A 24,050-nucleotide genomic window follows, 5' to 3' on the forward strand; every position below is an offset into this window, starting at 1 on the left:
GATTTACCGTGTTGCTGGAACCAGAACCTGGACCTGACCAAAGGGAAGATGGTCTACGAGGGCCCTCTGTCCTGGAAGGTCAACAAGGACAAGTCAATAGGTAAGCCCTGAAACCCCGACCCCCAAGCTAAATCATACTGGAAACACTAATATTGACCGTCTTGTATTCTATTGTGACCTTATTCTCATCCCTCCTTCCTTCCATCCATCCCTCCCTCCCTGTATCTCCTGTGTGTGTGTGTGTGTGTGTGTGTGTGTGTGTGTGTGTGTGTGTGTGTGTGTGTGTGTGTGTGTGTGTGTGTGTGTGTGTGTGTGTGTGTGTGTGTGTGTGTGTGTGTGTGTGGGCGTGTGCGTCGTGTGCGTGTGTGTGTGTGTTTTGCAGAGCTGTTCTCCATCCTGCTGGAGGAGGTGCTGGTGCTGCTGCAGAAGCAGGACGAGCGGCTGGTGCTGAAGGGTCAAAGCATGAACCTGGCGGGCACCTTCAGCCCCATCATCAAGCTCGACAACGTGCTAGTGCGCCCCGTGGCCACCGGTAGGGAGCAGACATAGACATATACTGTGTAGATAAACACACCGTGGAGATGTATAGATACAATTGGAATAGAAGTAAGGTGACGATGAAGCACTTTTTAACTTCAAGTACAGACATTTTGATGTGGAGGACAGGAAAGTTACTGTCATGGCTGACATTTAATCACAAATATTGAATAACCTATTTTTAGGCATCCGTATGGCGCCACAGACCAGTCAATTGGCGGTGGTACCGTTATAGGATTCCAGCATTCTCCCCAAAAATTATTATTATTATTTTTTTTTATAAATTTGCACTTCGTGCCTAAAATGCAGTTCTTTCGAAATGATACTGACGCCAATGTCATTCATTATTTTCACAACAAAAAAATAAAATAAACGTATTATACTGGCTCTGATCAGCTGGTTAGAGGATGAGGAGACATTTATTTATTGATTTATCTCTTTTTCGTTTGTCCCCCTGCAGACGCCAAGTCCTTCTTTGTGATATCCACGTCGGGTAACCGAGCCATCTATGAGCTGGCTGCGCACACCGTGTCGGAGCAGAAGACGTAAGTCCACCTGTCATAATATTAGCTCTACACATTCTGGCACCTCTCTTTTGGTCTGCTGCTGCTCTCTCACGCTGTCATGTTCGCTCCTCTCATTCAGGTGGCAGCGTCTCATCACACAGTGTGCAGAGACCATGAAGGCCAGGCTGTGAGTCCACCCCCTCCCCCCCTCTCCCTGTTAGCAGTGGTGCTTGTTCACTCATCTGTGTGTGTGTGTGCGTGTGCGTGTGCGTGTGCGTGTGCGTGTGCGTGTGCGTGTGCGCGTGCGTGTGCGCGTGTGTGTGTGTGTGTGTGTGTGTGCAAGACAACCACTTGTATTTGAACTGAACATCCATCTATTTGTACTGAGGACACGTGTGTGTGTTCTTTCAGCGCTGGGCAGCCAGCTCTTGACCTGACCCACACTGGGAGGGCCCCGGCCAGTAGGGACCCTCTCCCCTCCCTGACTGGAAGCGCACTGTCCACAGGTAGGAGACGTCCAGCTCCCCCTACCTCTTCTACACTCCTTCTAAACAGATTGATGACCACTCTGTTATCGCTGCATCGACGAGTTCCTAGTTCGCGCTCAAGCTAGGGGTTGCTACTGTGCTACCGGTGCCCTTCAAAACAACACGGCTCTACCATGTCTCCCCCGTCACCCTGCAGATAAAGACAACACGTCCCCGGCTCCACGGGCCAACGCCTCGACCACCAGCACCAACCCCTTTGACAGCATCGACTCAGACGAGGAGGAGGACGGGGAGTCGGCCCGGGTGGAAAGGGCCGATGAGGAAGAACAACAAGAAGGCCCTCTCCGACAGCGAAAACTAGGAGACGAGGCTGAAGAGGAGGAGGAAGATGTGGTAGACGTGGACGAGCTGGAGGCCTTCCTGGACGGAGAGATGGTCGACCGGCTGCCGCTGCTGCGAGAGAGGTCCCGCCACGCCATCGCCATCGACAGCCACGAGGACACGCACCTCGCCCTAGACCAACCCCCGTGCTCCTCCAGAGCCGAAGACGCCCTGAACACACGTGGGTACTTTAGGATGCATGTTCGCTACCCTTTGTTTACACTGAGGTCTTTGTTTGTGGGTTTTTTTTGGAGTTCTGCTCCGGTAAACCCATTGGTTGCCCTGCCAGCTGAAAGATTAACTAAACACAGCAGCCCGGACAGAGGTACAGCATATAAACATTGGTTTTGCAGTGGCGGTTACTGATTAGCTTAAATTGTTGCACAGTGATCTCATTTGCTGTGTTTACTAAATAATGAAGCAAGCAAAATGCTCCCTCCAGCATCAGAATTGGAACAGACTTCCTGTCATTTGTTATCTTTCGAATAATGTTTTTTGTAGTATTGCCAGCTCATCCAAATCTCCAATTATTCATGAAGTAGAAGCAGTGAGCATGTAGTTGTTTGTATTCCTTTTGGTCACCTCCCTTTGTTGGCTGTCCAATCTAACTGATGAGCCTTGTACAACTACATATAGATCAGGAACGGTGTGTGTGTCTGTTGTGATGATATCCCAGTGGCAACGCTGAAGCAGCTCCTCCTGGAGCACATGGTCATCGGAGAGGAGGGGCCGAAGCAGAAGGAGAAGGAGGAGGAGGAGAAGATTGAGGATCAGCCTGCGGAGGAGTTCCCATACAACGCCAGGAACTCCAACTGGGAAAGGAGGGCGCCCTCTGCTGGCTGGGCTGAGGAGCCAGCGCTGCCACGTCGAGACCCTGGGCTGGTGGAGAGACCGGCAGTCAATGGTGAGGAGTGAGCAACAGATTCAGAGCATCTGGGATAGTGTGGGCCACATGACTTCTCCATCTCTCTATCTCTCCATCTCTCTAAACGATGGGGATTTTAACCAAGTTCCTTTTACCAGGCCAGAGTGTATCATTATTTATGTTGCATGACATTTTCAACATAGCATTGTATGTTTGTGTATATATTTAAAATGATGATGGTATTAAGTTATTTATAAATTATAACATTATACAATTATAACTATAAACGTTATATTGTATAGAAAATCAGACAACTCATAACCAATACACAAGAATCAATCACACTACAAACCACACCTAGTAACACTCACACTACTTCCACCTGAGCTCATGTCCTCCACCCTCCATCTCCACTCCCTCTCCACCCAAACACCCTCTCCACCCTCACACCCTCTCCACCCTCACACCCTCTCCACCCAAACACCCTCTCCACCCTCATACCCTCTCCACCCAAACACCCTCTCCACCCAAACACCCTCTCCACCCTCATACCCTCTCCACCCAAACACCCTCTCCACCCAAACACCCTCTCCACCCATATACCCTCTCCACCCTCACACCCTCTCCACCCATACACCCTCTCCACCCATACACCCTCTCCACCCTCACACCCTCTCCACCCAAACACCCTCTCCACCCTCATACCCTCTCCACCCATACACCCTCTCCACCCTCACACCCTCTCCACCCAAACACCCTCTCCACCCTCACACCCTCTCCACCCATACACCCTCTCCACCCTCATACCCTCTCCACCCTCACACCCTCTCCACCCTCACACCCTCTCCACCCTCATACCCTCTCCACCCTCACACCCTCTCCACCCATACACCCTCTCCACCCTCACACCCTCTCCACCCTCACACCCTCTCCACCCATACACCCTCTCCACCCTCACACCCTCTCCACCCTCACACCCTCTCCACCCATACACCCTCTCCACCCTCTCCACCCTCACACCCTCTCCACCCATATACCCTCTCCACCCTCACACCCTCTCCACCCATACACCCTCTCCACCCTCACACCCTCTCCACCCTCATACCCTCTCCACCCTCACACCCTCTCCACCCTCACACCCTCTCCACCCATACACCCTCTCCACCCTCACACCCTCTCCACCCATACACCCTCTCCACCCTCACACCCTCTCCACCCTCACACCCTCTCCACCCATACACCCTCTCCACCCTCTCCACCCTCACACCCTCTCCACCCATATACCCTCTCCACCCTCACACCCTCTCCACCCATACACCCTCTCCACCCTCACACCCTCTCCACCCTCATACCCTCTCTCCACCCATACGCGCGCAGGTGGCTACGTTGTCCTGGAGTCCTGCTTCCTGGGCTCAGAGGAGAGCTACACCGACGACGATGACGACAGAGATGGAGCTCCAGGAGACCCCGGGATCGACCTGAGCAAGCTGCTGTCCTCCTTCTCCCAGACGGGCGAGGCGGACGGGGACGGCGGCGTCCCGGGCCCCAACCTCAGCCGCCGGCTCATGACCCACCTGAGGCTGCTGCAGGCAAGCCTCCAGCACCTCAAGGTAACCCTTATACTGAGATGGTCTCTGGGGACACTTTAAAATCAGGGTATAGGGATGGAAGAGTAATTAACATTAGTTCATGCAGTAGTGAGCATTATTATAGAGCATAGCATCTAACTAACCCTATCTTCTAAGAATAAATTAATATCTTAGTTCACATGAACCGCATTACCTTAGTCATGAACACCATGAATGAATGATTACTAGACCCTTCGTTAACGGTTAGATAATTGTAAGTGACGACTTATAACTGCATTGATTCATCTTAATGAATGATTAATTAATGTACCCTTAGTGTAAAGTGATATATGTATTCTCTTAAACTACATCAGATAAGAAGGTGCTTTATTCAGCCCAGATGGGGCATTTGGGTTTCACGACATACAAGAAAGGACAGTTATAGTTATTAGTTATACGATTACAATATAAAGACAAAATATACAGAAGATATGTAATAAGAGTAATGCATAACTGTATGAGTTAGAAACATTTGAGTTAGACATGCATTGTTTCAGCCGATCATAATTAATTGTATTTTGTCACCTGCAGATGACAGATTTTAGATAGCTGCTAACTGCCAAACCGTTCACTGTGCTGACTCAAAACACTCTGCCTTACAGGACGTGGAGGATAGATATAACCAGCTATGTCATACTGTGACCGAAAGGCCTGCTGACTCAGAGGAGTACAATGGTAATTTAATCTCTCTACCCTCAATACTATATGCACCGTATACTCCCTCTACTCTGCACACTGGATATGCTATGCACTTTATACTCTATACAATCCATAAAATGTATACACTATATATTACAAACAAACCCAAAGCACTATGTCATTTTGCTCCTTTTTGTGATCCTTTTTATTCTGTATAGCTATCTTCTGCTCTCTTTTGAACGTATGATTATTTAGTTGTGTCTCTTATTCTTTCTTTATAGGTCAGGCAAACTGCTCGTCAGAGGAGCGGTGACACACACACACACACACACACACACACACACACACACACACAAGGTGTATATATATATATATATATATATATATGTATATATGCATTTTTCTCTCTCATAAAAATGCAGGGCATGAATGATAAAATATTAATAACAGGGAGCAATAAACCAAAGATAGGAGTATAATAGTCATGAACAATAATAAACCAACCGGATGCAAAATATCTCAAGTCATCTGTAACATATACTATACTATACAAAGTGAAGAATGAATTTGCACAGAATAAGGGAAGATTTGGCATGACTGACATTATCTAGGAATAATGCTATCTAGGAATGTATTTCCGTAGTTCATCCAAGCATTACCATGAAACTAGATCAGATTCGGGTGAGAACCGATTCCAAGCAAAGGCCTGTTGGGAAATTTCTCACATTCCTGCTTTGCCCCAGATCCTCCTCAACCCTCCTTAAAGGTCATGTTTTTCTACTGCCTCCTTCGGCATCTCTTTTAGTGTGCTTATAAGAAACGGAAAAAGAGATAAACTAGCATAGTCATTTGAGGAATTCTTCAGAAACTATTGAGCGTTTACCTGAGGGTTTCACATTTGTGAATACACTTGAGAAACAACTTTTTGTCCCTGAACCATTTCCGCAAATGATAATGAATCACTATTGCTTATACATATGGATCTCTACTACTAATGCTAATGTTTGTGTATTTATGCATTCAGGCATTTTTCTATTGACCTTATCCCCACAAACACACACACACACACACACACACACACACACACACACACACACACACACACACACACACACACACACACACACACACACACTAACTATACAACATATGATACAACCTAAACCATAATATTCATGAGATTATTTCATTTGTCATTAAATCTGGTCAACTGTGAGACAAAAGTGAAGGAGTGTTAATAACTGCCTTTAACCCATGTCATTGAGAAGTAACTACCGAAGCTGGAGTTTGTATGTTATGTTAAATATATTGTTGATTAAAAACATAAAAATCGACACACTGTTCTTGTTTGAAATGAACTATATACTGAAATCACTTTTATCCGAACCCTAGCAAAATGGAAGACTGCACATGTCGAGTAAAAGCTTGGGTTGTATTGGGTTGTTTTTTATTTTATTTTGTCACGTTTTTTGCTTACTATATAGAATATATAAATGTGTTTGGAATACTTTACTTAACAAGGATTTTTATCTTTTGGATTTGTCTTATTTGTAAAAGGAAGGAAAAAAGTGAATTTTTTAACCCTGTTTTAAACAAATAACGTATTTAAATATATATTAAAGTTTGTCCTTTTTTTGTTTGTTTTAAAATGATATAATCATGCAATGTATTGAGAGAAGCTGTTGAAACAATGTCACTGAAATTGAATATACTCAATATAAAAATACTAAATAGATGGTTTCAATAGTGCACTTTCTTCAGAACATGTTCAATGTCTGTATATCGTAAACACTGTTTTCTCCATATTAATGAATATAATTCCATTCAAATCAATACCATTATGTATGCGCACGACAAATTAATTAATGAATATATATTGAGAGTCTGATTCAATTTAGCATCTCTCCAACAGGGGCAGAGCTGCGAGACCGGTGTGATACTGCCCGCGAGCTCACCGGAAGTACCAATATGGACGAAGAAGACGACTGCTGGTAGCATCCGGTAGCTTCGGGTAGCAAAGACATAAACAAACCCAACTAATGACAAGGATATAGAGATAGTGTTTATACAACGGAACAGTGCTTTCATAAAAGCGATTAATATGATACATGTCATGTTGAATGTCAGCCATGTTCGTTTGGACGGAGAGATCATCAGCCAGAATCTGAGGCAGCTCCACTAAGTGATGGTAAGGCCTGGGATTGTATAAACAAAGCTACGAATAGAAGCCCGTTAGCTGTACAGCTAACCAAAGACATCTGGAGAGAGTTAATGTATCCAAACGGGATATCACTGCGATGCGTTAATACGTCTTAAGCGATGGCCAAGCATGACATATTACCATTTAGAAAATGATGGCAGCTGACATGTTCGCACTATGTTGCAGGAGGACAATACATCGATGCATCAAATGACCCAAAACAACAAACACAAATAACATGTAGGCCTATTTATAAGGCCTACATTATTAAATAGAACTGCGAGAACCGAGCTTAATGTATATATAATAGACGTGTCGCTGGTTTGCTTCGTATACTACCCCTGTCGTGTCTGTTCAGTAGCAGATGCGCTCACCTTTGCTGCAAGACTCTCATTACCCAGCTCTATAATGCTCTGACATGCAAGGCCGAAATGGCTGCGGTACATCTTACGCCTGCCTAAATTAAAGTTGTAAAGCACAGCCAGCGTGCAAGTCTGCATCCATTCTTGTTCTTTTAGACTCCCAATCTGAGTACGCAACTCTGCAATGATCAACTTCAATCACAATGACACACCCATCTGGTTACAATTTATGGATTACAACGGCTCTTATGTAACTGCACTGAGGGGAATAACGGAAAATAATAAATGAAACTGGAATAACATTTTTATACTAATAACTGTTAATTAAGATCCGGTTTGCATTCCTTAATTTTCTATGTAATGAGTTGTGATGGGTGTGCAGCATGCAGGGAGGTTATTCTAAAAAAGCATAGTAAGAAATTGGTTCAGTCCTTGAAGTTACCCTGACTGCCCATAATGGTGGTGGTGGATCAAGAGAGAATGAGGTCTAAGCTGTGCTGACTATTATCAAGAGTCTCTCCAATCCTCTATATATGATACCATTGTAGGGTATTCTTCTGAGATCTGCAGGTCTTTACTGCCTGCCGCTCCTGTTAATCGATCCTGCCCGTCAATTCTCAGCACGGATTCAGTCTGGATGAAGCTAAAACCAGAAAAATACAGCTACCTCCGGTCTACTTTGCACAATGATATTTATGCTTATTAATATATTATTCACAGGCAAGCACTGCAGAGTCAAGCAAGTTTAATAATAGTTTTTTAATGTTTACGATATATTGTGCCTTATTTACCTAGTCCCAGTTGATCATTTCAGTTTACTACTGGCCTGTGTTTGCAGTTGATACTCCTCAATGTATTTAGTCTAGCCTCATGAGATAATTTTGTATGCAGCCCATGATTCAGCTGGAGAAACCGCTGGCGACCGGCACCATGCCTGTGGTGTGGCCCACCATACTGGACCTCGGCAGGGATGAGTGCAAGAGGATACTGCGCAAGCTGGGTAAGGCTGCCCAGCCCAGCACTGTCTGTCTGTGTGTGTGTGTGTGTGTGTGTGTGTGTGTGTGTGTGTGTGTGTGTGTGTGTGTGTGTGTGTGTGTGTGTGTGTGTGTGATGAACCGGATGGAAATAGCAGTGAGTGGATTATGTCGATAAAGCTGTCTGCTCCCTCGTTAAAGGTTTTCTCATTGCCAAATGCTTATCACGTGACCACCGTCCCGTTGTGTTGTTTCCTCAGAGTTGGAGGCCTACGCCGGAGTGATCAGCGCTCTGCGAGCCCAAGGCGACCTCACCAAGGACAAGAAGGACCTGCTGGGGGAGCTCACCAAGATCCTGGGGTAAATGCTGGTTCCCTGCTCCAAGCCAGTTCTGTGGTGTGGTGTTGTGTAGAGTTGTGCAGAGGGGGATCATGGTCCATCTTTTGGTGTCACTTTTAAGGGACGCGTGTGAATGTTAAAATTCTCAAGCCGTCAATGACATATTTAATGCATATCCATTGTGTTACAAATGGCAAGCTTATTAACACTAGGTAATTAATTATCAGACGTTAAGCAAACATTAGTTTATTAGAAAAGGGTCATCAAGGCACCGAGCTGACGGAAAGTTGGTTGTTAATATTATTATTTATTGATGATAACTATGCTGTTATACGATAACACGAGTAAAATATGAATGATAGTTGTACTGTATATGAAAGATTTTCTTTTTAGTAATCTATACGTGATATGAGTTGGGGCTTTGAATAACCACTGGACAATGCTCCTCATAAGCTAAAGCAATTTACTGTACAACAATCCATAAGAACACTATATCTGTCTGCCAGCATCTCCACAGAGCGCCACCGCGCCGAGGTCCGCAGGGCGGTCAACGATGAGCGCCTCACCACCATCGCCTACCAGTGAGTGTACCAACACCCAGTCATTCTAGACCACTCCCCACCGTCCACCCACACACTCGTCACCATCTGACCACCGGGGGCACCCTATTAGCTCCAGAACGACCGGACTACACTTTAACACCAACTACATCCCGCCGCTGTTTAATCCGTGTAGAGAGCTATGACAGCCCTCCAAGCGAGCCGTGCTCAACACGGCAACGTGGGTTACGTCACCAGAGCCTTGTTTTCTCTCGCCACAGCATGTCTGGACCCAACAGCGCCTCCGAGTGGTCCATCGAGGGCCGGCGCCTCGTTCCGCTCATGCCCAGACTGGTGCCGCAGACGGCCTTCACCGTGACGGCCAACGCCGTGGCCAACGCCACGGCCCATCAGAACGCATCCCTCCTGTTGCCGGCTGAAACGGGCAACAAAGAAGGTAAGGGGCACTATTGAACTTCCTATTTATACAACATTTACATATATATAAATAAGTGCTGTCAGTTAAATGCGTTATTAACGGCGTTAACGCAAACCAATTTTAACGGCGTTCATTTTTTTAGCGCGCGATTAACGCAAATCTTTTCTTTGGCTCAAAACAAAGAAGCAGTAGCCTGACTGCTATGTTCAAGGCCGTATGTTTGTATGTTCATCGTTTAATTGCACAGTTGCACTATAGGCTTTTTTTTTGTATCGTCCTGTTTTGATCAGTATATGCCATTGTTGTTATCAATAAATAACCATTTGCACAAGGCAAGCCGATGCACTTCTCCATGTTGATAAGAGCATTAAAATGAGAAAAATTAATTGGACAAAGAAATCAAGGGATATTTAGCATAGAAAAAAAATTGCTCGCAATTAATCGTGAGTTAACTATGACATTAAATATTTTAATCGCTTGACAGCACTAATATAAATATAAAACATACTTAAATATAAGTCAATCTTAGTGCTTTTCTCTCTCCCAATTGACCACAAGTATTGAGTAGTCGTGGAACGCAGTCTTGCATCTCAATGCATCCCTATGAATGTCTTTTGTTAAAATGCATTACCAACATGCATTACCTGTCGCTCCATGCAGTCGTCGTGTGCTACTCCTACACGAGCACCACCTGCACCCCCACCAGCGCCACGGCGACGGGGGGCGGGTCCCTGGCGGTGAAGTCGTCGCCGCGGCCGCCCAGCCCGGCCTCAAACGTGGTGCTGCTGCCCAGCGGGAGCACGGTCTACGTGAAGAGTGAGTGAGCGACTACAGCGGTGGGACCCCCCCGACCCCATGCCCCCCACAGGGCTAGCCTTAAGAACCAAGGGGGAACCTAGATGACCCCCAGGGGAATAGGGCCCATTAGCGTCCCGTCAGTACATCTCAGACTAGTGGGGAACTACGGATTAGCTCAGCATTCCACTCCGTCTTGCTCAGCATTGGCCACAAAAGTCGTAAAGCCTCCAACCTCACCCTACTCAGACACGGTGGTGATGTATTTCAACAGACCGATTTGATGTTGTTGTGCTACTTGAATATTACAACAACACCAGTAGATTGTGGTTTTGGTTGCTAAAGAGTTACATTGCCTTCTCAATACAATTATTAGGCAATTAGGGCATTTAGCAGACGCTTTTATCCAAAGCGACTTACATCGGTTAATACACACATTGACACACCGACGCCAGAGTCAACCATGCAAGGCGACTCTGTTTGTCTTTACCTTTTCTCTCATCTCTCTATTTCCTAACCCCCCTTTGCTCTTTCCCATCTCTCTGCCTCTGTGTCTCTCTCTCTCTCTCTCTCTCTCTCTCTCTCTCTCTCTCTATCTCTATCTCTATCTCTATCTCTATCTCTATCTCTCTCTCTCTCTCTCTCTCTCTCTCTCTCTCTCTCTCTATCTCTATCTCTATCTCTATCTCTCTCGGCCAGGTGTGAGCTGCTCCGACGAGGACGAGAAGCCCCGCAAGCGCCGGCGCACCAACTCGTCGGGCTCGTCCCCCGTGGTGCTGAAGGAGGTCGCCAAGGCGACGGCGCCGTCCGTCTCCAAGGGCGTGGGCCTGCCCATGGCCTCGCCCATGGTGGGGCTGTCGGCCAGCAGCCCTAAGATGAGCAACATCATGCAGAGCATCGCCAACTCACTGCCGCCGCATCTGTCGCCCGTCAAGATCACCTTCGCCAAGCCCACCATCCAGAGCACCAGCAGCACCACGCAGAAGGTACGGCGCCCCCTAGTGACGGGACACATATAGCAAGATAATTCAGGCCTGTTAGCGGTAATGATATATATGAGGATATGAAAGGATTGACTGATTAGTATTCAATTGGGGGATGGCAGCTTTTTTCCTTTTGAATATTCAGTCAAAATAACTAAATTGTATAATCTTTTGTTTGGGCACCTCAACACGACGCTCTATTTTTTAACTCTCCCCCCCTACTTGGGACCAGGTGATCATCGTGACGACCTCGCCCAGCTCCAACTTCGTGCCCAACATCCTGTCCAAGTCCCACTCCCATGGCAACAGTGCCAGCGCGGCGGCCCTCTCCAAGCTGGTGTCAACCTCCATGCTGACGGCGGCCAGCCACAAGCAGACGGTGGTGTTCCCCAGCGCCGCCGCCGCCGCCGTCGCCGTGACGGCCGTGGTGTCGGCCAGCCCGGCGGCCGTCATGTCCACCGTCGCTCAGTGTATGTGTTCACGTCTTCACCGTCTCCGTCGGTCGATAGTGAGGCAGAGTACAGTGTTTGGCTTCCCTCACATAATGGATGGAGCAGGATCACTAACCGCAAGACGGACATGCTTTATTTCATGCCCATTTGTTAAATAGCCTAATCTTAGGCAAAGCTTTTAGTTGAAAGGGTCACTGCACAATACCAATACATTTAAAATGAAATCAACTTTATACTTTTAACTAAGTTTGAACTGATTTAAACCTTTTAGATGTTAGAACTCTGTGAAACGGAAGTGTGTACACATGGCTTCCATTAAAGCCCCAGACTGCCAATATATGACTTTCCCCTTGGCCCTGCAGGCTCTGCGTCTGCTGGCGTGAAGGTGGCGTCGGCTCGTCTGCCCTCCCCAAAGACCATGGCGGGCTCGCCCACCCAGATCATGGCCCAGTTCCCCAAGCAGCTGCAGCAGCAGCAGGGCGCCACCATCAGCGTCAGCCAGGCCCAGGCCTCCTCCTCCACCAGCTCCAGCATGGCCGGCTCCAAGCCCACCATTCAGATCAAGCAAGAGTCAGGTATCCCCCCCCTCCATATATGGTTTATTCATTGGAAGCCAACAAAACTACTAGCAATTTTTTTCTTTTTCTCTTACCCAGCTAAGGCTCAAATCTTTCCACCATTGGCTGGTGGCAGGGGTTCATTTCGAGCCCTGTTATACTATACATTTCTATTTTTGCTTTGGTCAAGGTTGTTTGTGTGTCCTAGGACTTATTAGCCTAGCCTAACTATCTCTACAGAGATCCTGAAACGCTGTTTCGTCATGAAGTTCTCATATTGTTCACAGTGCATGTCACGGTTTGAGACTGCTGTTTGATCATCCCGTGTGTGTGTGTGTGCGTGTGCAGGTGTGAAGATCATCACCCAGCAGGTGCAGCCCAGTAAGATCCTGCCCAAGCCCTCCTCGGTGGGCCTGTCCAGCAGCAGCTCCTCCCCCATCATGGTGGTCAGCAGCAACGGAGCCATCATGAGCACCAAGCTGGTGTCCCAGCCGACAGGTAGCCCAGCCCATCTGCCTTAGTAGTTACAGTCGACCCTCTTAACTCACAGTCCTTCCCCTCATTAGTCCAAGTTCACCCCCCTGTGGATCCCAGTTCACCCCCTTGTTGATCCCAGTCCTCCCCCCTATTTGTCCCAGTCCAGCCCCTCGTTAGTCCCAGTCCACGCCCCCCCCCCCCTATTAGTCCCAGGGTAGCCTTAGTAGTTAGTAGTAAGGTTGGTTAATGTGTTAGTGTTAGTGATGGGTTAGTAACCGGGTTCTTGTGTTTTTTTTATCTGTTGGTCTACAAGAGGCCTGTGTTTACTTTGTGAGCCTAGGGCTAACCAGAGACCACCCTCTTTGTGTTCTATAATCAATGGTTCCTCAGCCACCCAGACCACCTACACCAGGCCCACGGTCAGCCCCAACATGAGCGCCCGCATCTCGGCGGCGGCGGCGGCGGCCGGCGCCACCTACGTGAAGACCACGAGCGGCAGTATCATCACTGTGGTGCCCAAGTCTCTGGCCACGCTCGGGGGGAAGATCATCAGCAGCAACATCGTCTCTGGTGAGACCCCGGAGTCACTGGCGGCACTTTCACTCAGCTCCTTGAATGTGTATGGATGTTAATGATTATTACGTCTTGTCCTGACGAGGAAAGATGAGATACAACTCTGTTGCCTGTTTTGACAATTTAGCTTTGTGAGCTACTGCAGAGCTAATCACACATCAATAATTCTCTTCCATTTGTCTTGGGAAAGGTAGTAATGGTCAAAGGAGTTGAGGGGATGTAGTGATTTGACTGTAACAATCATATAAAGTATTTAAAAAAGATAAAAAATATGACAGTGATTTAATTGTATACAGGTTTTTATTTGTATTGTTCTGTTATCTTTTTCTGGCCTAGGCACCACGACTAAGATCACCACCATCCCGATGACGTCCAAGCCCAACGTCATCGTGGTCCAGAAGACCACGGGGAAAGGAGCCACCATCCAGGGGCTGCCGGGCAAGAACGTGGTCACCACGCTGCTCAACGCCGGGGTCAGTATTCACCTCCCTGATCACAGCACGCACTGCAACCTGCTGTGGGAAAATCATGGTCGTGTACCTAGACCTTGGGCCGACACACCACTGAAAGCTGCAATGTACATTTAGCAATTTCATTTTGGTCGATATTCGTATTTATTTTATCAGTAATGGTACAAAGTTGCATAAATATCAGGACCCAAAAACAAATATGGCAGCTATGAACAGGTGTTCCCTGTCTGTAGCTCTACTGTATGGAGTGTGTGTGGGGGGGAAGTGTCTGGTGGTTTGCGTTGCTGACGCCGTACGCTCTTGCGGCAGGGTGAAAAGAGCTTGCAGGCAGTCCAGGGCAGCAAGCCGGCCATCATCACCGCCTCCAGGCCCATCACCAAGATGATCGTCACGCAGCCCAAGGGCATGAGCTCAGGGGCCCAGGCCACGGCCACCAAGATCATCCCCACCAAGATAGTGTACGGCCAGCAGGGCAAGACGCAGGTGAGTCGGGCCGCCGTGCGTCCTGGTCTCTGGGGACGCTGGTCCAGGCTTCAGCTGGAACCCGGGTCGTCCTCTGAACACAATCCTGATTCATTTGCACTCACATGTTCCATTACTTTTCCAGTGTAAGCATCATGGGGTAATCACGCCGTCACTACGGCTGATGAGTCAGTAGAGTCGGCCCGTTTGTTTGCCAATTGGTTAATTGATTTATTTCAAGTCATCAACAAATTGATTACCGGTAATTCATTTATTTCAAGTCAACTGATTGGTTAATCCAATGGATGGACACCTAAAACAATGCATGTGCAGCCAATCAATTAACCTCTTTCTTCAATGCAATGTTGTTGGCTCGGGCAAGCTGGTGGGCCCTGTATGTTGAATCAATTGGGGGGGGGGGTACAAATGATCATTGATAAGGGAGATCCATGGATTTTTTTATTGATTTATAAAAAAAAAAAGTATATGCATAATTATTTGTGTGCCGTCCAGGTGCTGATCAAGCCCAAGCCGGTGTTCCAGGCGGCGGTGGTGAGCGAGCAGACCCGGCAGCTGGTGAGCGAGACCCTGCAGCAGGCGTCCCGCTCCTCGGCGGAGGCGGGCCAGAGCCAGCCCCCTGGGGCGGAGGGGGCGGCGCCCAGGGACGAGACCCCCGCCGGCTTCCTGGACGAGACCCCGCACACCAGCGCCACCCAGGGTACGCAGGAGGCATGGCGCCCCCATATAGGGAATGTCTGTTAAACTGACTTATTTAGTATTTTTATATACTTTTTATTTTTTTTATGCTGTTAAATATATGTACTCTTATTCCTTTTTTCCTGTGCGTTTGACCACACGTTTTTGTGTTTTTTGTTTGTAATATTTATTTGACTGTTATTACTGTCCTTTTTTTTTTATTAATCAGAAGTAATTCATTTTGTCCATACTTTAAAAATACACCAACAAATCTTTACACACATCACTGCCCCTCTCATGTCTGTATGTCTACTTTTTGGTTTCCCTTCCAGACTCTCAGCCTGTAGTTCACCTGGTGACCACTAGGGAGCAGGATTGGATGGAGCAGGAGGTGGTGGAGTCCAGTCCCACCACCACCATCATCTACCAGGACATGTCTGTCGGGGAGTCCCAGTCCGCCACCTCCACCATCAAGGCTCTGCTGGAGTTGCAGCAGCAGACCACTGGTGAGCGAGAGACACACACCTCAGCAAACCCTACTGTTGCCTATGCATCGTGATTAGGCATACAAATAATTTAGTGTTCTGGATTATGATGTTGATAAGAACAATTACAAAAACAATGTAAAAGAAAAGTCTTAATGCCACTTAAGTGTCTTTCCCTGGCTCCTCCGATAGAGACCAAGGAGATGCTGAATAAGCCATTTATTTGACTGCACTGATGAGTGAATGCCAGGTCATGGTGCTTTAAATTATTTTACGGCATTTCTGCTACATGTAAACTGCAAATGAAGCACAACTGTGATAGCTCTTTCTAGGTTTCTAGAGAACTTGAGATACAATGACTTTATTTGTAACCTACAAAAACAGGATTTCCAGTAAATGAAAGTGGCAATGCTTCCTGCAAAAACAACCAACAATACTTTCCGTAAACGGAAGCAACGCTATTTGCAATAGGGGTGGATAAATAAGGGATCAAGGTGTGTGTGTGTGTGTGTGTGTGTGTGTGTGTGTGTGTGTGTGTGTGTGTGTGTGTGTGTGTGTGTGTGTGTGTGTGTGTGTGTGTGTGTGTGTGTGTGTGTGTGTGTGTGTGTGTGTGTGCATAAGAGTGGCAGTGTGTGTAACCCGCTGGGGGCCCAGGTGAGATCAGTGTTCACAGTCCCGATGGCCTTGTGAAAGAAACCGTCCTAGTCTCTCTGCTTCTGCTGCATCACTGCGGAGACGCCTGTCTGAGCACCGCAGCAGAAACAGTTTGCTGGTGGGGTTGAGGATCCATCATGATGCTACAGGTGTAGAGGTCCTGTCGGGGGGGGGGGGGGGGGGGGGATACAGTCCCATTAGGGTGTACTGTGCAGCCCAACACACTGCCTCTCCTACCCTGAGCGCTTTTCCTCCTTCTCTGGGTTCCAGTGAAGGAGAGGGCTGAGGCCAAGCCCCGGCAGCACACCATAGACCTCAGCCAGATGGCTGTGCCCCTCCAGCAGGCCCAGGACAAGAGGCAGGCCCCTGCCCCGGCCCGGCCCTCCACCACCACCACCACCACTATCATCGCCACTACCACGCCCTCCTCCTCCTCCGAGGCCGACGCAGCTCCGGAGCAGCACACTGCAGGTGGGCTTCACCTGAATGATGGGTTGAACTATTTGGCCGCTAAAAAACAAGGTTGGATATTTAAAGAATTGTCTGGCTGGTCGATTCTTTTCCAATCTGGCAGGTAAAAGGACTCCTGTTTTGGTTTTGGTTTCTATTCTCCCGGCATTGATTTGCATCCACAAACCAAAAGAGAAACCTGGATTTCCATATTGTAATCCCATCAAAGCATCCAAACAAATACAGCCTAGTGTGGGAAACCACCGGCCCACAGCTGTGTATCTCACGACGTGTTTGTTAACCTCTGTGGTCCCAGGTAAAGGCGGTCGCGTCGGAGCGTCCTCCGAGGTCGAGGACGTGGTCATGTCGTCCACCCAGCCGCCCGGCAGGATGCTGAAGACCCCCGGGCAGCTCACCGTGGTCACCAAGGTGGTCTCCACCACGTCGGCAGAGTCCCTCCTCAGCCTCAAGGTAAAGCTGCAGTCGGGCTTTAGCGTTAATGTCCCGGTCCCATCCTCCCCACGAAACATATCGCCATTCCTGACTGCTGATTAGTCGGAATCATCCTTTTCCCTTCAAGAGAAAACGAATGATTTACTGAAATAGTCGTATAATAATCGTAAAAGGGCCGAGATAACAGAGAAGATTAGTGATGAAAACTATAATAAAATAACAGCTGGTTCCCTAGTGGATTAGACACAACGCAAGTTAAAGTGGACTAATGAGTGGATTATACATACTGCTATTATAGGGGGTTGAGGCCACATGAACGGGATGTTAATTTTCCTGATTAAACCCGCGCAATGCAGTCAACCCCCCCCATCTGCCTCCCTGCAGCCCGCCGTCAGCCACCCCAAGCCCTACAGCACGCTGGAGGCGGGGGAGCTGGAGGGCGACACGTTGGACCCCCAGACCGGCCTGTTCTACCGCTCTAGCCAGCCCGCCGCCCACCCGCAGCCCTCCTCCTCGCAAGCCCCGCCCACCCCAAGCTCCGCCCCCGCTCCGGCCCCCGCCCCTGTCCTAAGCCCCGCCCCCCCGCCTCCACCCCAGCTGCAGAGCCGGCCCCAGATCAGCCAGCCCTCCCCTTCGTCGGCCACGCCCTCCCCGTCGTCCACGTCGTCCTCGCCCGTGGTCTCCATCGGCGCCGCCACCCACTGCCTGGTGAAGAAGCTGGTCCGACAGCCCCCGCCCAAGCCCGCCGCCGCCACCCCGGCCACGGCCCCGCCCACCCTCACACAGAGTCCCAAGGAGAAGCCGCTGAGCGCGGCGGGGCCGCCGGGGCCCAAGGCGGGCCCTGTAGCTACCGCCGCCCCCACCACCACCGCCGCCGCCGCCACCGCCACCACCAAGCCCCCACTGACGCCTCAGCTCCCCCGGCTCCAGCAGGCCCCCACCACGGCCCACCACAGGCCCATCCACGCACCGCTGTCCCAGCCGCCCCCCCTCCAGGCCCACCACCCGGTGGGCACGGAGAAGAGCTCCTCCTCCGGCCAGGTCAGTACCGCCCCCGCGTAGCGTTGACCCCAACAGGGTTGATAGTAACAGCTCTCACACAGCGGGGGTGTCTGAGGGGCGTAGCGGCCGGGGTGGAAGGCGAGCCGGGGTGAAAGTATAATCTCTCTCACTCTGTCTCACCCTCAGCAGCAGCAGCCAATCATCACGCAGAGCGCCACCGTCACCAAGATCACGTTCGGCGGGAGCCACCACTCGCCCTCGCCGCACTTTGCCGCCGTGCGAGCGGATGCTGTGGCAGCAGCCGCAGCGGCGGCGGCGGCGGCGGCCAAGCTCGCGGGGGCGTCCGCAGCAGCGTCCGTGGCAACGGCGGCGGCGGCGGCGGCCGAGCCCGGCTCCTCCAAGCCCTCGGGGTCGTCGGACATCCTGAAGATCTCCATGATGGAGGCGGAGATCGACCCCAGCGTGGAGCCCATGGTGGTGGACTCGTCCAGCGACCGCAAGGCCCCAGGCCTCCTCCTCCACCACCACCTCCACCACCACCTCCATCACCACGACGACGGGGGCGGTGCGGCGGTGCCGGCCACCTCGGACATGATGGACGCGGGCCAGCTGATCAGCAGCACGGGGCCCGCGGCCCACCGCCCGGCCCACCTGAAGGCGGAGCGCGGCGGGCCCTTCGGACGCCTCGGGGCCCTGGCGACCCAGAGGAAACAGGAGGACATGGACGTGATCGAGGTGAGTTCACAGGCCGTCCACCAGGGGGGGGTATCCGACGCTGTCCGTCCCCAGGTGTCGTAAAGTAATACGACAAGCCTGTGTGAGAAACAAGAGCACTAGAGTGGACAAAGGAACGGCTCGCAACCAGGGGCAGATCCCTTCCTTCAGATTGTGCACAGAGACATTCACGACAACCATAGTCGCAATTGCTATGTCCTCAACCAGGGGGACAGATTATTGAAAAGTGGCTTCAATGTGAGGAAAAAAGTGCATGATTAGAGGGTCCTTATTCACCAAGCATCCATCCCGGTTCCAAACCACCTTCTGTTTCCGGTAATGTTGAACCAAGATGGCTGCTAGGTGAATAAAACCCATCACCCAATGCCCAGTTAAACAAAAGCCAATTTAAATCCATGCAATCATGGATGACTCACCGGTGCGCCACTAACAGCTTCCCCGATGTGCGGCGGCTTCCCTCAGGTGATCCCGCAGTTCTCCATCCTGCCGGACTCCAGCCAGTCCAACGTGGTGGTGGAGCCCAGCGGCTTCCTGGAGATCACCAACTACACCAGCCAGCAGCTGGACCGAGACAGCCCCATGATGGAGCCGGAGGTGGACAGCAGCAGTAACGACGACGACAGCAGTATGGCTGGACCGCCCTAGACACACAAACACAAACATGTACAAACACGTGGACACACACAAACACACACGCGCGCGCCGTTAAAACTGTCCCGACACCACTGCCATATATTCCCCTTGATCGGTGGATCCCAAACATCACGTTTTTATTTTTTCAGCTCCTTTTTATTTTATTATATTTTATTTTATTTTTTTATAAACACCAATATACGGTAACCCAGTTCGTAGCGCTTTTTTGTGTATAAAAGTGTACAGTACTTTCTATGAGTGAAGTCGAAATGAACATTTCCCTGGCTGTCGCGTGGTGAGCGTAGGAGACGTGGGACTCAGAGCTCACACAGCTCAGAGGAATATGTTCGGGACAGGATTCAGGACCAGCAGCACATTGATGAAGAGCAGGCAAAGCCTTCCAAGGGGACAGGACAGCGCTCCCTCCAAGGGGAGATTATACAGTGTTTTGATGGTGAGAGAAGTCCATATATATACCTGGGGCTGAGTGCCCTGCGTTTGGGTCTGTTGAAGAAGAATATCAACAATGTTCAGGACTACGGCTGTTTCAGATGACACGCTTTGACTTTGTATTCCACGTTACGGTTAACACGCATTGTCCCACCATGGTTTTCTGAGAAACATTTTTTCAAGTGATCTTTATTTTACTAAAATAACCTTGGGAAGAAGTTGGAGATGAGAAATGTATTATCAACAGTCAAGAAGAATACGATCTGAGAGAAATCTACTTGGGGTGAAGAAAAATGTGTAATATTTGTGATATTGTCCTTTTTAACTGACTAAACAAAGGTTTTGAAGAATATACCATTTTTGTAAATTACATTCTGGTAAACGGCGCTGAAGGGAGAAAACAAAAGTATGCATTTGTTTTGCATAGTCATAGCTTTACCTATTGTTGTTTTTGTCATTTTCTTGCCTTTATATTATTCAAACTAGAAGACTAGTTGGAAAAAAAAATGTTTAAGCTGTTCAATAAACCAGCTATGAGCATTTGTGAATGTGTCATTTTAAATTTGGATCACTTGTTAAGGCTAGGGCGGGGGCAGGAACAGTAAAGCAGAACATAATAACTCCATACAGAATCGCTTCGTCACAGTTTAACTCTACTGTGCACTAAGCAAATGCCCCAGTCTCTCATCTTCTGACTTCTTTGTCGTTTTATTACACTACTTTGCTGAGTCAACATTTATTATTCGTCCTGCTTTCAGTTCACTGAAAGCACCTCATACAACGTCTTCTTTGACCTCTGTAACTGAAGTAGGGTTTTTTCCCTGGTTGCATTTGCTTAAACAACCTGCATCCCTGTCATTTAATACGCAGGGATTTTCCACCGATATCCTATTGAGGGAGCAAAGATGAGGCTAGCGAAACTAAAAAATGTGACGATAGGGATCAAAGTAATGCAATTGGGAAAACAAAAAGGTGGCCATGCAGAATTCCCCTCTTTTCCCCATTGATGTTTTCTATTTGGTAACAATTAATTTACGTTAGGTCTCATTCAACTATATCCTAAATATTGGATTTACAGAACTGCTTGGTAAATCAAATTCATAGCTATAATTACTGAATGCTTGCCTTGATATTGTCGGGCATTTGTAACACATTTGTGTTAAGACCTAACCCTAAACCTAAATCCAATGTTTGGGATATAGCATAGTGCAGTGAGACCTTACCTAAATTAATTGCTACCAGAAACAAAGCATCAATTGGGAAGATACAAAAAGCCCAATGGTGATCTACATCATATTTTGAGCTACAAATATTCTGCAGTTTTGTCTTTTATTTTATTATGTCCTTAAGCCTAACCCTATTAAGTAACAGTGTATACTAATTGTATTACAGAACTGAGAACTATTGGGCAGATTGGAGAGAAAGAATGCAAACATTTTTGAGTTACATGATTTGCTTATGATCTGAGCTTTCGAAGGTGGATTTGTGCTCAACTGGGACAAAATGATGTGCAAAATATGACATACAGGAGAAGGAATTAGGGCGTGAATCTAATTGGGCTGACCACACAAAGCACTCATTGCAGCATCCATGAGCCAGATTGAAAGTTACTCAAGTCTCTTTCTAAGGTAAAAAGTATTCATCTACATAAAACACAAAATATTGCATTTATATTTAAAACGTGTACAGAACAGTTAAAACTGACACAAGAATAAAATAGTAATGTTAGCCAAACTGCTGTTAGCAGTTGAGGTTTCCTTTGTGAAGATAAATGAGTCTATGAAATGTGTTTCCTCCCGACTACAAGGCTTGTGCTGACTTCCTGTTTCCTGTTGACCTGGCCTTGCCTCTACAGACTTAATGAGGTCTGAATCAGCACCAACCTAACTACAGAGCTCTGTAACTCATGATGCCTCTCATACTTTCATCTCACTGGGAGCTTTTGTTTTAATATGTACCCTTTTAGGGGGAAAACAAAGTGTCCCTTCATTTGAAATATATCCTTATTTGTTATTGGCCCACAGGTATCTGCTTCAGGATTTTGTTCAAGTTGAATTTATTCGTCATACAGTGACATGAGGGAATAAAATGGAAAGACCCTAACAGAAGTGTTATATGGGTGCGACTGTGTATGCCTCGTGCGGTTGGATTATTACTCATTTAAGATAAATGAATCAATTGTGTGTGGTGTGGCGGGCTTCCTAGAGAGAGGAGCAGCTTGGATTGGTTGGACCCGACCCAAGGACATGTGGCTCTGTTAAGGATCACCATGACTGTCCGTCTTCTGATTAACTCTCCACGGCACACCGGACCCAGGGGTCCGTTGGAGGGGGGGGGACTTGACCCGGTGCCCGGGCACACTGCTGGGTTGGTATCCGGTGTGTGGAAGACTTCTAGAGTCGGGACAGAGGTTTTGGTTCTTCATTTTTGTTTGTTTCTGTATTTGACTGTACACATAGATGCAATGTGTGTGTGTATGTGTTTGTTTGCATGTCTATCAGTTTGTTTTTCGTTTTTGGTCGACATAGACCTGATGTACGAATTGTGTATGTACGTAGTCTTTTGCCTGACACATCCAGCCAACTGGAAGTTATTTCCCCATCCCGTCAACGTCATCTGCTGTGCACATGTGCAGTCGAATCAGATGATCCTGTAACTCCTGCCCTTTCTTTATTGAACACAACTTTCACAGAATTCCGTGAATCAGACAACATCTTGACCAAATAAAGACAAAACAACAAAAGTCAGAGAAGAATGTATCAGACACCATTTGCAGGCCATAATCACTGTGCTAGGCTAAGAGTTTAGCACCACTGCCTCAACTCAGTGGGACGACGAGTCTTTGAAGGGCTTCTTGACGGATGCCCAACGTTGACGAAAAGACACATCTTTTCATTATTCACCCAGGTTTTCAGAGCATATAACGATGGACGTTTAACCAGAGTCCACATCTCAAAGCACAACAACCCAACGGCGGAAGGCGGGAATCTCCTGCCCAAAGAAAAAACAGAAACTCAGTAAAATCATGATTTGTGACTTTAACAAAAAGAACAGAACTTAAAATCCTGTAACAGCCAAGTCACCCTGCTCACCACTTCTGCTCTTAGTGAAGGTCATACAAAGCAGGGAGATACCAGTGCTGGGGTTTTTAATAACAGTTTGCTTTTTTAACCTAAACTTGGATTCATAGGCCGATACCTTGACAGTGAACCATTCATCCTATAAGAGAAGCAGCAGCGAACAGAGAGGCCGCTGCAACACTTGGTTCACCCTGTCTCACACCAACCACCATCTGGTTTATGTCAGGGACCCCGAGGGTAGGGAGTACCTCTCACACACACACACACACACACACACACACACACACACACACACACACACACACATACACACAGACACAAACAATGTATGTACACATTGGCTTATCTCTTTGTTATGTGTGTGTGTGTGTGTGTGTGTGTGTGTGTGTGTGTGTGTGTGTGTGTGTGTGTGTGTGTGTGTGTGTGTGTGTGTGTGTGTGTGTGTGTGTGTGTGTGTGTGTGTGTGTGTGTGTGAGAGAGACTGAGAGTAAGTATGCATGTAGTGTGTTTGTATTTGTGTCTGGAGAGCGTATGTATGTTTTATTTGTGTGTGTGTATGTGTGAGGTAAGCTGTGCCTTGCCCCACTTTCTCGAGACTCCAGAGGAGTCTTTCTCTTGCTAGACAAAAGTAGTCGATGACTTATTATTCGTCCACAGCAATCCCTACACACAGACACACACACTCACACTCCCCCGGCCCTCCCTGCACCACAATCTGATTTATCCCCAGCAAAGGGTGAGACAGG

At 48.2% G+C, this 24,050-nt stretch overlaps 2 protein-coding genes across 3 annotated transcripts in view; both read left to right on the forward strand.

Annotated features, from left to right (window-relative positions):
* LOC130385352 (rho guanine nucleotide exchange factor 12-like) overlaps positions 1-6,175 on the forward strand; it is a 26,284-nt gene extending 20,109 nt beyond the window's left edge. For both annotated transcript variants that reach the window (XM_056593817.1, XM_056593818.1), the window contains exons 28-37: positions 25-100; positions 383-532; positions 998-1,082; positions 1,183-1,230; positions 1,455-1,549; positions 1,728-2,093; positions 2,589-2,816; positions 4,155-4,387; positions 5,008-5,080; positions 5,326-6,175. In XM_056593817.1, the coding sequence (XP_056449792.1) occupies positions 25-100; positions 383-532; positions 998-1,082; positions 1,183-1,230; positions 1,455-1,549; positions 1,728-2,093; positions 2,589-2,816; positions 4,155-4,387; positions 5,008-5,080; positions 5,326-5,357 (1,386 nt within the window). In that variant the 3' untranslated portion in view covers positions 5,358-6,175. The remainder of the gene's footprint in view (positions 1-24; positions 101-382; positions 533-997; positions 1,083-1,182; positions 1,231-1,454; positions 1,550-1,727; positions 2,094-2,588; positions 2,817-4,154; positions 4,388-5,007; positions 5,081-5,325) is intronic.
* Positions 6,176-6,270: 95 nt separating this feature from the next.
* emsy (EMSY transcriptional repressor, BRCA2 interacting) lies at positions 6,271-22,156 on the forward strand. The gene is made up of 22 exons (XM_056593819.1): positions 6,271-7,232; positions 8,498-8,606; positions 8,841-8,940; positions 9,426-9,500; positions 9,740-9,915; positions 10,558-10,713; positions 11,392-11,678; positions 11,908-12,145; positions 12,490-12,702; positions 13,033-13,182; positions 13,552-13,731; positions 14,071-14,207; positions 14,514-14,687; positions 15,180-15,384; positions 15,695-15,868; positions 16,772-16,972; positions 17,268-17,422; positions 17,789-18,079; positions 18,134-18,445; positions 18,593-18,724; positions 18,794-19,141; positions 19,604-22,156. The coding sequence occupies exons 1-22, from the start codon at positions 7,230-7,232 to the stop codon at positions 19,784-19,786; spliced, it is 3,999 nt and encodes a 1,332-aa protein (XP_056449794.1). The 5' UTR covers positions 6,271-7,229; the 3' UTR covers positions 19,787-22,156.
* Positions 22,157-24,050: the final 1,894 nt, after the last annotated feature.

The sequence above is a fragment of the Gadus chalcogrammus genome, chromosome 7, assembly GCF_026213295.1.
Source record: "Gadus chalcogrammus isolate NIFS_2021 chromosome 7, NIFS_Gcha_1.0, whole genome shotgun sequence".
NCBI classification, from domain to species: domain Eukaryota; kingdom Metazoa; phylum Chordata; class Actinopteri; order Gadiformes; family Gadidae; genus Gadus; species Gadus chalcogrammus.